This window comes from Antechinus flavipes, chromosome 3, assembly GCF_016432865.1.
Source record: "Antechinus flavipes isolate AdamAnt ecotype Samford, QLD, Australia chromosome 3, AdamAnt_v2, whole genome shotgun sequence".
NCBI lineage: Eukaryota > Metazoa > Chordata > Mammalia > Dasyuromorphia > Dasyuridae > Antechinus > Antechinus flavipes.
Window position 1 is genome coordinate 349595789 of NC_067400.1, and position 15118 is coordinate 349610906.

The window sequence follows — 15118 nt, forward strand, 5'->3', positions numbered from 1 at the left end:
GGGGGAAGTATCAAAGTAAACAGTGATTATACCTTAAAGATCCTATCTCTTAACTAGAAGATTAGCAGCTGGAAGTCTTTTAAATTTTTGAATAAAAAAAAAAAACTTAAAAATGTACAATTAAAGTGATATATTTAAAATTCTTATTTGGCAAGCTTTGTAGTTTCAAATCAAATCTTTTCCTCTGTAAGTGTCTTACAAAAACAAACCTTAAAATACAATCGGTAACAAATTTCCATTGAAATTTCCACTTAAAACAAGTGTGTTACATTAGTTATTCACTATCTCTTAGGTGTTATACAGTCACCAATTATTGTATATATGTGTATATGTGTGTAATATGCAAATATATGAAACACACACACACACATATATATAAATATATTCATTAATCAATAGGTCCTCTTTTGGAGAAGATAATATTCCAGTATTTGTAACCATAATAACAAGCCAAAAGGTCCACAGATGGAATCTAGTGCAGACTGCTGATCTGATGCATAAGTATCAGAAAAACAAAAAGCTAAACTTCTATTTAGAAGTCCCAACAATCTCGTTAAACAAGGAGTTTCACTGGGGGTGATATTATTGGCATACATTACTTCTCAAACTAAGATATAAGAAGGAAGAAAAACAAAAAAGCCCTCGAGAGGCTTTACATTTCTTTTATTTGAAAACATACCTGAATTCTGCTGTGGCTGTAAAGGATTCATGTTCTGTTATGGAGAAAACTAAGAGAAACCCCTCCCCACTACGGAAGTAGTTGTCTCGAATAGCTGCATAATCTTCTTGTCCAGCTGTATCCAGAATGTCTATCTGTACTTCTTCTCCATCGAGGACCACTTTTTTTCTATAACTGTCAGCTTTTGTAGGTTCATAGTCTTCTACAAACTAAAGAACACAATACACAAGTAATGTAATCTTCAAAAACAGAATTTTAATATCACACACGTATAGTTTGCTTATAAACTAAAAATATTTACTGAGTGACCACTGTATGTCTTCACTGTTTAATTATTATTAATATTCTGCATTTATATGATGGTTTAGTTCCTCCAAAGCAACATATGATCTATCCTTTCATTTGTCTTTGAATATTTCTACAAAGAAGAAAAGTATTATCCTTATTTTATATGTGGGGAAAAAGTGAAGAACAGATAGGATAGGTTGTAATAGTTACAAAAAGAAGAAACACACATTGATACAGTATCTTGAGATTTATAGAAGCATCTTCCTCACAATAACTATACTTTATCCCTTCCCAAACATACTAAGTAAGATATCTTCATTTTTGTTGACAAACTTGTTTCCAATGAACCAGGTGTAAAATGTGGCATCATGTTTTTTATTTTAAAAAAGTAATTGCTAAAAAACCTCCTTTAAATATCATAACTCAATTCACTTTCACTGAAGTATTTTTGAATTGATGAGAGGTTTGCTTGTGGGGTTTTTTTAAGTTCTATTTATTCCTCTGAGACTTGTGAGTCAGAATGTCCTGATCCTACTATACACCTCCTTACTAAATGAATAATGTATACTATTTTTAGACATCTAGATTACAACTCTGATGTTTACATGTTTCAGATAGAAAAATAGGTAACAAGCTTCTTTAGAACATTAGGGAATATGACCTAGAATGATTCTATTGGGGAAAAAAAATTCATATTTCCTCAAAAGTTGTTATTTGATAACCTTTAAGCATTCCATCACCACAAGTCATGAAATCTTAATGTATCTTTTTTTGTTTATTTTTTTTCTCACTTATTCTTCACACTAAAACCCATCTCTCCTTTGCCAATTTCTACAGACACCATTACTACCACAGCTATAACATATAGATTATCTTCAGGTTTCTGGATATCAGTGAGGGGACACATAATTAGAAAATCCTAGAAACTGATACTTCACTTCAATCACATAGAGAGGCAGTCACCTGCTAACTGCTTGCTCCCAGAGTGTCATCATCATCATTCTACTTATGATATGATTTTCAAATGTAAAACTAACTATATAACAGAAAATCAAATAGGGACAACAAAAGCACAAGTCTACTCTCATCCTTTTTTTTTTTTGCTCTTTCCCTTCCAAAAGTTTTTTTTTTTCCTTTACCATATTACCCCCACTAACTGTCCTCTTCCCAATCCTGAACACATACCAGAGCATAATATCTAAAAACATTCGCTAACATTTACATAGCATTTTACAAACACTTTACATATATTCCTTCATCTTACTCTCAAAATGATCCTGTGAGGCAGTGTAATTTTTATCCTCATTTTACAGATGAGGAAACTAAGACACAGAGAGGTTAAATGACTTGCCCAGTAACATGTAACTAATAAGTGTCTGAGAAAGGATTCAAACTTAGGTTATCCTAACTGCAAATCTAGCATTCTAACCACTATATCACTTATGAAAAGTAAAGGGAATAAGCATATATACAGTGCCACTGTACTAAGTACTTTACAGTTATCTCATTTGATCTTCATAATAACTCTAGGAGATCAGTGCTATTATTATTCCCATTTTATAGGTGAGGAAACTAAGGCAAACAGAGGTTTAAGTAACTTGCTCATGATCACAGAGCAAAGAAATATCTGAGGTCGGATCTGAATATAAGTCTTCCTAACTCCAGGTCCAATACTATGCCTAATATACCACCTAAATTCTCTTGTCAATCCCAATTTCAGGGAGTAGTAATATTAGAAAATTATTCCATTTGAATCCATGCTTGTTTCTTTTCCTCTAGTCATTCTCCCCTTCAAAATAATAATAATAACAATAATAATTCCTCTGTGGCTCTAGCAGTCACACTAGTTAAGGCTTGGCAGCCAAGGACAGAACTCATCCTCAAAGCCTTAGTCATCTTGGATTAAGAGCTAGAAGAAATGTAGATAGTGTCTAGTTCAGGAGTTCTCAAACTTTTATTACTCTTAAAAATTAAGTTCCCAAAGAGTTTTTATTTATCTTGGTACAATGAATTTTGATATTTGCTACATTATAAATCAGATTCAGTAAATTTTTTAATTTATTATTTCACTTAAAATAACAATCCATTCATTACAAGTTGAAATAAATAACATTTTAATGAAAAACAACTAATTTTCCAAAACAAAAAATTTTTTTAAGATTTGGGCAGGTTTTTTTAACATATTTTTTCAATCTCTTTAATGTCTGGCTTAAAAGAAGACAGCTGGATTCTCAGATCTGCTTCTGCATTCAATCTGTTGTGATATGTTGTTTTGGTTGAAATGTATGAAGAAAATCCGGCTTCACACAGATATGTAGTTGGAAGAGGGAGGAGCATTTTAACAGACAAATAAATAATATTTATATTTTAATGTAGATAGTTCTGACCTCAAAAACGCCCCTTACAGGAGTCCCATACTTTGAGAATCAATGGTCTAATCCAATCCTTTCATCTTACAGATGAGGAAATAAGTCTCAGAGGAAAAAAGTGAACCACCTAAGATCTACCTACTGGAAGAAATAAAAGACTTGGGAATTATAGCCAATTCTCTTCTCCAAATCTAGTGCTCTATACCACACTACCAGAGATTCTGCCCTGCCTCTGAATTCTGGATTTGCTCATCTGTAAAGGGCTAGCCATACTTTGTGTGAATCTTCCTTCCCTTAACTGATGAAGTCTCTGTTTCTGATCCTGTTTCTTCATTCCATGATTTCCCATTAGGATCCCCATAGATGAAAAAGTTAAAGCAGCACACAAGTCACTGAAGGGAAAAAACAATCTCTCTGATCTAGGCTCCAAATCTGTCTCTCCTTTTGCAAATAGTATTTTCATATTTTCATTCAATCAAGCAGATGTTTGCCATTCCATTTTAGTTTGTGGTACAAAGTAAAGATAAGTGGACACCAAAGAATGTATTTAATCATCAAGTAGAATACCATAGGAGCAGTTCAGTTACCTCTTCTAAATAAGGCCAGCAAAGAACACTCCATCTGGGGCATAGAGCAGAGTCCTTCGCCAAAATGTATGCAAGATAATATCTATTATCACACCAGATGCAGCACAGTTTCGACTATGACACCCACATCGAGTAAGTGATTTAAACTTTGGCAAGGCTGGGGAAGAGACAGAGAGCCAGACTTCACTCTTGCTGTGTGGAAGAAAAGTAAGGGAAACTTTACATCTATTAATTATGGCAAAAAAGATCAGATTCTAGACCTTGTAAAAATTCAGTTCAGTTCTTCTCTATTTCATAGTTAACTTTTCACAAGGCTATAAACCTGATCAGCCTATTAGCAATTGAAGATTACAGATTTTTCTGTCCTCTTCTCCTCCCTTTTCTCCACAAACAACAGGATGAAAGTGTAACAAAAGAAATAAAGGCAAGAAAATGGAAACTTCCTCTCCAGGCCCCTCCCCGCCCTGCCAAAGTTTAAATCACCTACCTGATGATTTCAACAATTTATAAATTTTATTCTTGCTGATATTCACAGGAGGCTGCAGATCTTTCACTCTGCTGGAACCTTTTACAGGGCTGATTTGTTATATAACCCTAAAGGGCATATAAGGAAATAAATACGAAGAAAAAACCTTTTTTTTAAAAATGAGGTATGGAAGAGAAAATACTTCGGACCAACAGATAAATGAGCAAGACAACTTGTGACTTAATAATCTTACCTCATCATACATGAACTGAAGGGTAAGTGCAGATTTTCCCACCCCTCCACTGCCAACCATGATCACTTTGTGAAGAACTAATGAACTCTGGTTTTTATTCTTGTTTGCAGCCATTGTTTTTGTTATTTAGGGTTGCTGAACACTGTCCAAGGAGCTGTTGAAGAACTGCTGGTAAAAAAGAACAAAGACTTAGGGGCATTTTATTCTCTATCCAATTGAAATCAAATAAAACCCATGTCTTCTATTGAAGCCTAACTCACACATTCCCAAATAGGAGCTAAACTTTTAGATTTGGAAAAGCAATAAAAAGCTTCCTACAATTTATGAAGTCAATAATTACAGAAATCAAGCCAGGTAAGAATTGTACATATATAGTCCTGTCTGTTTCATTGAGCAGTTTAAGAAAGGGGGAAAGAACTTGGAACAAGGAAAATTAACATTTTTGCAAACTGCCACATTTCCTCAGTCAAAATGACGAAACAACCCTGAGTTCTAGATACTACCCCTACCACCTCCTCATCATTGCCACTGAACAGAATCTCCGATTGAGGCTCAGCATTTATACAATCTCATTTTCCATTCTCTATTCTCTCATCTTCTACCCCCATAAAATCTTCAATCTGAAATGAGTATAAGCTATAAATGGAGAGAATTGAGTATATTTTTATCTATACCAAACACTGCAATATTAAAGGATAAGACAATAAATTTAAAATATGAATTCTCATATTTTTGTTGTCATTCTCTGAAATGATTTTACTGTGAATTTATAAAACAATTTTGGGGCAGCTAGGTGGGGCAGTGGATAGAGAACCAGTCCTGAAGTCAGGAGGACCTGAGTTCAAATCTGACCTCAGATACTTAACACTTCCTAGCTGTATGACTCTAGGCAAGTCAGCCCCAATTGCCTCAGCAAAAACAACAACAAAATCTTTATTTTCATCTTAGTATTAAAGTTAGGATTAAAAAAAAAAATTAAATATACTAAGCATTAATGATAATGAAAACTTAGTTATAGTAGAAGGAAAAAAAAGTAATGAGACTAGCAATTCCTGGATTAAATATCACATGTAAACATACAATAAGAAACGGATTCTTCCAAATAAATGAAAGTCATTTTTTCCTCTTTTCTTTCCTTTCTCCCTTCTTTCTTCCTTTCCTTCCTTCCTTCCTTCTTTCCTTCAAAAGAAAAAAGATTAAGTGACTTGCCCAGAGACATACACCTAATAGTGACAAGTGCCTAAAACTGGATTTGAACTCAGAGCTTCCTGACTCTAAGGCCTATGCTAGGACCACTTAGCTGTCCCTCCATTTTGTTTCAAAGATCAAGTCTCTCCATTTTCACTAGGTACAGAGGCTACTTATGTGCCTGATTTCACTATAGGAACTTTGACCTTCTTTATTCCTGACTTAGGTCAGTTTTCCTTTCTTTTAAGCAACCTGGTTCTCCCTAGCTTCTACCACCCATCACTCTTCCATCTTAATGATCCAAATCCACAAAACTCTTTTCAACTCACTTATCTCCATCATTGCATTTCTCCCCTTTTTTTTTTTAACATGTTCTTTGTGCTCACCAAGGGAATCTCAAAGGGATAGCATTGAGAAATCAGTTGATGCCAATTCCAATGATCTTATGATGAAGAGAGCCATCTACACCCAAAGAGAGGCTGTGGGAACTGAGTATGGAGCACAACATAGCATTTTCACACTCTTTTTGATGTTGTTTGCTTGCATTTTGTTTTCTTACTTGTTTACTTTGTTTTTTTGATCGAATTTTTCTTGTGCAGCAAGAGAATTGTACATATATTGTATTTAACATATATTTTAACATGGTTAACATATATTGGATTGCCTGCCACCTAGGGTAGGGGTGAGGAAAAGGAGAAAATCTGAAACACAAGGGTATGCAAGGGTCAATATATCAAATTATCCGTGAAAATAAAAGGCTTGAGAGAGACAGAGACAAAGAGAGAAAGAGAGAGAGAGAGAGAGAGAAATAAGGCAAGGTTTATTTCTGAAGGTGTGATTTTAGCTAAGACCTGAAGGAAACCAAAAGTCAGGGATGAAGAGGGAGAGAATTTCAAACATAGGGGACAGGCAATGAAAATACTGAGTCCAGGAGACCATGGTTCTTGTTATGAGGAACAGCAAGGTCAGTGTCACTGAATCAAAGAATTACATGGAGGGATGTGGGTCAGGTAGAGGCAAAAAGTATAAAATGATAGGAAAAAGGATAAAGTAGGGAAAAGACAAGTTATGAAAGCTTTTGGATGCCAGAGATTTTTATATTTGATCCTGGAGGCACTGAAGAGTCATTAGAGTTTATTAGACCGTATGACCCAGTCAAACTTATCTTTTAAGAGGTCAATTTTAAAAACCTCTGGAGGGTGGATTAGAGTGGGGAAAGATTTATGGCAGGAAGACCAACTAGCAGGCTACTGTAGTATTCCAAATATGAGGTAATAAGGGCCTATATCTGGTTGGTGGCAGTGTCAGAGAAGAAAAGGGAGCACATTTGAAAGATGTTAATTACTGGGTTTGAAACAACAGGACTTGAACTTATTGAATATGAGGGGAGAGGGGGGAATAAAAAGTTGAAAATGGCACCTAGATTTTTGAGCTTTGGTGATTGGAAGGATAGTAGTGCTCTCTACAGTAATAAGAAATTTAAGAAGGGAGAGCTTAAGAGGAAAGGAATTTAGTTTTGTACATGTTAAGTTTAAGAAGTCTATAGGAAGTTGAAGATGTAGGATCTCATCAGAAATAAGAGGGATGGACACATAGGAGTCCCAGAACCACCTTTTAAATGAACCTATATGATTAAGGGGTAAGAGATAAAAGAGTAGCAAAAGTTAATCATCTGGAGTGTTAAGGAAAATACTCTAGAAGTTTAATAATGAAAAGAAAATTGTGAAAAAGGACAATAGCTTGAAGGAACTCACAGTAGCAAATGAAGGTTGTTCTAAGAAAAGAGGAGAGATGGATACATTTGCAAGCAGCAGGCAAAAAACCAGTAGGAAAAGAAAAATGAGAAGAAAGGATTAATTTATGGAGTAAGCTCCGGAAGACACACAAAGGATTGGGTTCAATGATAAAATAAAGGGATAAACACTGACCCCTGAAGAGAGAAATTGAGTGAAAATGTATGAGGGATTTCCAAAAAGCCTAGCAAGAATCCACTATTCAACAAAAACTGCTGGGAAAACTGAAAAATAATCTGACAGAAATTAGGCATAAACCAACATATCATATCACAAAACAAGTCAAAATGAGTGCATGATTTAGACATAAAGGATATCATTAAAAAATTAGGAAAGTATGGAAAATTTTACAGATCTATAGTTTATGACCAAATAAGAGGCAGAGGCTCACATTAGATAAAAGCAATAATTTCAATTACATGAAATTAAAGGCTTTGCACTTCCAGACAAAATTAGAATAAAAGCGGGAAACTGAGGGAAGAGGAGGGAGTGAAGGTCTGTAGCAAGTTTCACTAATAAAGGCTTCATTTTTTCAAATATATAAGAAACTGAGCCAAATTTGTAAAATAAGAGCAATTCATTTCCAAATTGATAAATGGCCAAAGCATCAAATAGGCAGATTTCAAAGGAAGAAATCAAAGCTATAAAGATTCATATATATATATATATATATATATATAAAACAATGCTCTAGACAATGATTAAAGAAATGCGGATTAAAATAACTTTGAAGCATTATCTCACCTATCACATTGGCTACCAAGACAGAAAAGGAAAATGATAAATGCTGGAGAGGATGTGGAAAAATAGGAATACTAATGCACTGTTGGTGAAGCTGTGAATCATTCTAGAGAACAATTTCAACTATCCCCAAAGGCTATAAATCTCTGTATACACAAAGGGCTATAAATCTGTGTATACAGTCTAACCAAGCAGTACCTCTAAGCCTATACTCTTAAGTTTAGATCAAAGGAAAAGGATTTATATGTACAAAAATATTTATAGCAGCTTTTTTTGTGGTGGCAAAGAAATGAATATTGAGGGGATGTCCACCAACTGAAGAATGGCTGAACAAGTTGTGGTATATGATTATGATTAAATATTATTGCACTATAAGAAATGATGAGCAGCTTAGTTTCAAATAAACCTAAGAAGACTTACATGAACTGATGCAAAGTAAAGTGAGTATAAAGTGAGTATAATTAGAAGAACACTGTATATAGTAAAAGCAAAATTATAACAATAATCAATTGTGACTTAGCTACTCTTATTAATACAGTGATCCAAGACAATTCTAAAGGATTCATATTAAAAAATGCTATCCACTTCCAGAAAACACTGATGAACTCTAAATACAAACCGAAGCATATTTTTTCCATTTATTTTTCTTTTGCAACATGGCTAATATGTAAATATGCTTTGTATGAGCATATGCCTAACAGGTGTCACAGTGTTTGCCTTCTTAATGGATAGGGGAAGAACTTGAGTGAGGGAGACAATATGGAGCTCAAAAAAATTTTTAAATAAATGTTAAGAGGACAAAATAACACATGCAAAGCAGTTCACAAAACTTTAAATCATTATATAAATATGAAAAAAAAATCTAAAAGCTACTTTTGGGGGAAAAATATAAAGGAGATTTGAGAATTCATGATAAATGATTTGATTATTCTCAGGTAAATGGGATATCATAATTTTGATCACATGAGAAGTTTTTGTATAAACAAAAGTAATACATCTAACTTAAGAGAAGTCATTTTATAGGGAAAAATATTTTTATCAAGTTTCTCAAATAAAAGTTTGATACCCACACACACATATAAAAACAATAAGATCAAGATATGAACAAAGAATTCTCTAAAGAAAATTTCAATTTAGCAGCAACCAATATAAAGGAGGGCAGAACTTGAAATACAATATTCCAGAAGACAAAGAATATAGGGTTACAGACAAGAATAACTTATCCAGCAAAATTAGCATTAATGGGGGAGGAAACGAGAAAGGGCCTTTAATAAAAAAAATAAATAAATAAATAAATAAAGAGGATTCCTAAGCATTCCTGACAAAGACTAGACAGCAAAGAAACTCTGAAACTCAAACATAAGAGTGAAGAGAAACACAAAAAAGTAAAAATAATTGAACAATGATAATAGACTTAATAAGAATAATTTCTTATATTCCAATATAGAAAAATGATATGTGTCCCCATCGAAACTTATCAGGGGTTACAGAATGAGTCAAAGTAGACAATGCTTTGTTGTGCTTCTCTTATGTCTTAATGATCTTGAGAAGAAAAATAAGGATGAAAAAGAAGAGGGAGTGAGGGAATAGAATGGGTGCAAAGCGGAAGAGAAAGGTAGAAAAAATTATCTCACATAATCAAGATGTGAAAACTGACATCTATACAAACAAGGAAGAGGAGAAGCAACTGACACTTCAACCTCATTGTCATCTGAACCAATTAAAGGAAGGAAAACACACATACACTCTCAAATACACACACCCCCGCCAAGATATAGGTATAAAAATAACATTTCACATAACAGGGAAATAGGTAGGAAAGGAAAGAAAGAGGAAAAGGAGAATTAGGAAGATAAATTAAGGGAGAGATCAGTTCTAAGCAAAATATACTCTAAGGATGTACAAAAAAATTAACAGCTCTTTTTGAGATGGCAAAGAATATGAATTTGAGGGGGTGCCCATCAAGTGAGAAATGACTGAGCAAGTTATAGCATATACAAGATGGAATACCATCATGCTATAAAAAATTATGGAGAGAGTTTCAAAAAGACTTGAGAAGATTTATACGAACTAACACAGAGTAAAATGAATGGAACCAGTAAAAAAAATTATATAGTGATAACAATATGGCTTTGAAAGAGCACAATGACCAACCATGATTCTAGAGGACTACTACGTCATAGTTACCCCCAATAGAGATAATGAAGGACTCAGAAAGCAAAATAAGACAAAAATTTTTTGACATGTCAATGTAGAGATTTTTTTAAATTAACAATAAATGTCTGAAATGGGTTTTGTTTTTCTTTTATTCTCAATGAGGATAAGAAAAATTGAGGTAAAAGGCTTACAAGGTAGATTTTTTTCTGATTGGAATAAACAAAACATAATTTTTTTTAAAAATGAGTGTGCTCCTTGACAGCATGGACTCTTTTTAAGAGTTTTCCAACCCTATCCCCAGCAAGTGTGTGGTACATTATATAAACTTAATAATGCTTGTTGACTAAATTGTTTCTTGATCCTGCTTTCTATTTTATACTTTCAAATAGTATGCTGGTATTGAGAGCACTAATATGCTAAAATAGCCCCCACCATGGCTGAACCAATGCAAATTTTCTTTTTCTTTTTTTTTTTTTAAGTAATTAGTGTAGTAAATTGTGAATGTACATGAGAACAAAGACCACTTCTACAGTTTGGGAAAAGCATGCACTTAAATATTAAATGCCACAATACAACTACCAAATACCACTTAATTACAGCAATACATCAAGGCCTACTTTACAACAGATGCATAAAGAATCCTTCATATTTGTGTTCCTTTGAGTCTATTTCTGTGATACTATTTTTTAATACTTTGCCCCTAGTGGTTATCTCTGGTTCTATAGTTGTCACAAAATAAAGCTTATTTTCTTTCCCCCTAAAACAGCCTTTTCCTATTATTACTGAGAACAATATTATCCTCTTAGCACCTCAGGCTAACAACCCTAGAAGTTATTCTCCAATTCTCACTCTATCTCATTGCCCATTTCCAAACTGCTGCCAAGGTCTATCCATCTCACCTCTGCAACATCTCTTAACACTCTCTTCTCTCCTCTAACATGGTCACCAAGTTAGTTCAGGCTCACAGCATCTCCTATGTGGACTCAAATCTGCTTCTCTCAACTTTCTTCCCATTTTAATGCATCCTCCCTCCACCAAAGTGATTTTCTTAAAGGACAGGTTTGACCATGTCTCACATGTGCATGCAAATGAACACACATACATACAGAGACACACAGAGACACAAAGACACACACACGCATTCCAGTGTCTCCCTATTAACACCAGAATCAAACAAAAAATATTCTATGTAGCAATTAAAATCTTTCATAACCAAGTTCCCGCCTACCTTTCTACTCTCCTTACATCTTCCTCCCTATCACTTATTCTTCCATCAAGTGACACCAGCCTCCTGGCTCTTCCACAAAGCATTCCAGCTCTTGGCTCTATATATTTATTCTGACTAGAATGCTCTCTCTCCTCAACTCCACTTACTAAACTCCCCGGCTTCTTTAAAAAGCAACTAAAGTCCCATCTTTTATAGGAAACCTTTCCTAACTTCTCTTAATTCTAGTGTCTCTCCTCCTTCAATTATTTCCTATTAATCCTGCAAATAGCTTGCTCTGAAATTGTTTGCATGATCTATTCTCTATTAGATTGTAAGCTCTTTGAGGATACTCTTTTGCCACTTTTTGTACTTTGTATACTACCTGACACATAGTAGGTGTTTAATAAATGTTTAATGCACTGTAACCAAAGAATTTCCTCCTCCTAATCCAGAATGAAGATGTATGTTTGAGTATAAATAGGACAAGATATAAAGTTTCCTTCTCAGAGTAAAACAAATCATCAGCCTGAGGAGATCTAGCTTCTCTCTCTAAGAATCATGACTTCCATTTCTTAGGAAGGGAAATAATAAAATGTTACAAATTTAAACTACAACATTTCAGTATTTTCCTTCTAAAGATGAAAGCAAAAAAAAAAAAAAAAAAAAACCACAGGGGAGAGGGGGAGTACGGAAGAGGAAAGGAGAACAGAGGAAGATACCTTCTATTGAACCAATTTTAGTATTTATTGTCTTAAATCATCACATTTGAAGAATATGCTTTCTTCTACTATAGTGATGAAAATGACCGATTAATTAAGGTCTGCCATCTTTATGACAGTCTGGATAATATAACGTCTCAATTAAAGTTTGTACATGGAAGTTATATTTCAGGATTCTTCCCTGTTGGGTGGAATAAGCTGTTTTATCAAAAGGTTGCTGTATTTCTTCTTCTGGCACCAGTTTTTGCTTTTCTTTTTTCTGGGGATAAAAAGGTGGATGAAAATCATCTTTAAATAAAAGATTAGAGGACAGAAAATTTGAAGAAATGTTACTATTATCAGAACTACAAGAATTTCTGGAACTGTTAAATCTCAAAAGGCACTATTTTTTTCCATTAAATAATAATGTCTTTTATTCCATGATAGTTGAAATATAGAAAAAAGGTATCTGATGAAAAGGAAGCTATGGCTTATGGTTTTATGAAATGTAAACTCCACTCAATAAAATCATCTCTATCTTTATCTTCTAGTCACACGCTAAATCCATTAAAATTATCTAAAATATCTTACTTGAAAAAAAGTGTCATTATTTTCTTATAAGCCAGGGAAACCACATCAAAATGGACAGTTACCCATACTCTTTAGTAGCAAACCAAATCTGATTAAACTCAAATTATTCCTATTAAAATTACCCTAAAATGAACAAATATAAAGACACAAACTAAGAAGTTGAGTCTGAAACAAAAACCTTACTTTAGTCAATTATTTTCTAAACGAAAAAATATGGTAAAGTTAAGGTTCAGAAAAATAAACATACATAAAAATAAATTCATTTAATTTTTTTAAACCAAATTTTATTTTTATCATTAAAAGCACTTAAGATTAACTGAATTTTTCCTATACCTCAAGAGAGGGTTAAAGATTCAATCATTCCTATTTTATATACAAAATAAAGTTAAAACTCATAGCAAAGGTAATGGGAAAATAAAAGGTCACTCTTGATTGTTTATACTTTAGCCAGAAGGCTAAATGTATTTAATGACATTATGGAGAGAGTATTATTTTTTCCTAATATATCTGCCATGAATTCATTAAATCTAGGTCAATTTGTCCCATGAGGATAAGGAAGAAGAGCTAAAATAACATATTAAAGCCCTGATGCAAAAAAAAAAAAAAAAAAAAAAAAAACCTTATTTAAAAACTTACAGTAGCTGAAATGTTACTTCAGTTTCTTCAATATAGATTAGTCCTCATTCTTTACCTTGAGAAAACTGTACAAATTGTATCTTCTTCTATCAATGAGACCTGAAAATTTAATTAAGGAAAAATTTTAATATAATATTTAGTGGTTATTTCTTTAGCTACTAACTCTAAAAACTCCAATATCTTCAAATTACAACAATTCAATCACTATTCCAAAATAATAAAGCTCTACCAGGTTCTTCACGGCCCAACTCTAGCTGAAAAATATGATCCTAAAAAAGCTTCACATTTTCTGTAATTTTAGAGTATAGCTTTTAAATTTTAAATATCATCATATGGAAAATTAAATTTTCTCTCTCTAGGTTTTAATCTCTATTTAAAAGTTTCTACTAAAAAGTGTCCACTAACTTACTAGGTTTTGCTCTAAGATATAAAAATTGTGATTCTATTTGTTAACCTTGGCTAATTCTATTAGCTAAGAAAGAATAGAGTAATCATCACATTAAGATTTCTTTAGACTAAATGGTAGGTTCAAAGGGAGGGAAAGGTAAATTGCAAAGTGTTCACATCACTCAAAATATTTGGGAAGTAAGACTATATATAGTATAATTGCTTTCTTGTTAGGAAATTGTCAACAATTATTTCTATTGACTACCAAATATATTAACAAAGTTTTGCTCTGACACTGAGAAGCATGTTTAATACTAAATCATATATATTCAAGAGAACAAGCTAAATATTTGTAAATAAGTATAATTTTCTTTATTCCTAAGCCATCATACAAGCTTTTCTAAATCCATAATTTTCAATGATATGCTGAGTAAAATAGGTTAGAAAACTATTTAGATGTTTTATACATAGTTGTATATAAGAAAGGTAGATTTTTAGTGTTTAAATAAATTGGTAAAAAAAAAAAAAGTATTATCCATCATACAAAAATTCATCATGTGAATTTAAAGATCTCCAATGTCTTATTTAATGTTCTATAGCTTTGACAAATTTCATTTCAGGTCTAAAACCAATTGACTTTGTAAAAGGAGAAGAAAAGATTTAAGTAAGCAAACAAATTCTAACATTAAAATACAAATGCTGTACTTACTAAATTAAAGTAGGTTTCAGGACTTCTAACATTCTCTTGCAAAGGGATCTATCACCCTAATTGAGTTTTGTTTTGTTTTTTTAATTTTGACAAGAGTAATTCAATATACTTGATTTCCTTTGTAATCCTATGAGTTTTACTTTCTGTGCTTAAAACATTACACTGGGGAGAGATCCATAGGCTTCACCAGTCAGCCAAAGGAATTCAGGATATAGAAAAAGTTAAGAAGCCCTACTCTACTGTGATCTCTAAAGTAAATGCTGTTGCTGAGTAAGACAAAAAAGTAAAAATATATGAGGAGAAAATAAATTGTGACAGAAAAGACCAAGAGCTAGAAACTAAATATTAAGATGAAAAAGATAGGTCTAT

The 15118-nt window shown here is 32.9% G+C and overlaps 1 protein-coding gene across 8 annotated transcripts in view; it reads right to left on the reverse strand.

Annotated features, from left to right (window-relative positions):
• The window catches only part of RALB (RAS like proto-oncogene B), a 106563-nt gene that overhangs the window by 12911 nt on the left and 78534 nt on the right, over positions 1-15118 (reverse strand). For 3 of the 8 annotated variants that reach the window (XM_051985735.1, XM_051985733.1, XM_051985739.1), the window contains 3 exons: positions 13654-13752; positions 4643-4810; positions 680-888 (listed from right to left, as the gene is read on the reverse strand). In XM_051985735.1, coding sequence (XP_051841695.1) covers positions 680-888; positions 4643-4756 — 323 coding nt within the window. In that variant the 5' untranslated portion in view covers positions 4757-4810; positions 13654-13752. Of the gene's footprint in view, positions 1-679; positions 889-4642; positions 4811-5722; positions 6290-13653; positions 13753-15118 lie in introns of those variants that run through there. The other 5 variants (XM_051985738.1, XM_051985736.1, XM_051985734.1 and 2 more) reach the window with 5 other exon arrangements.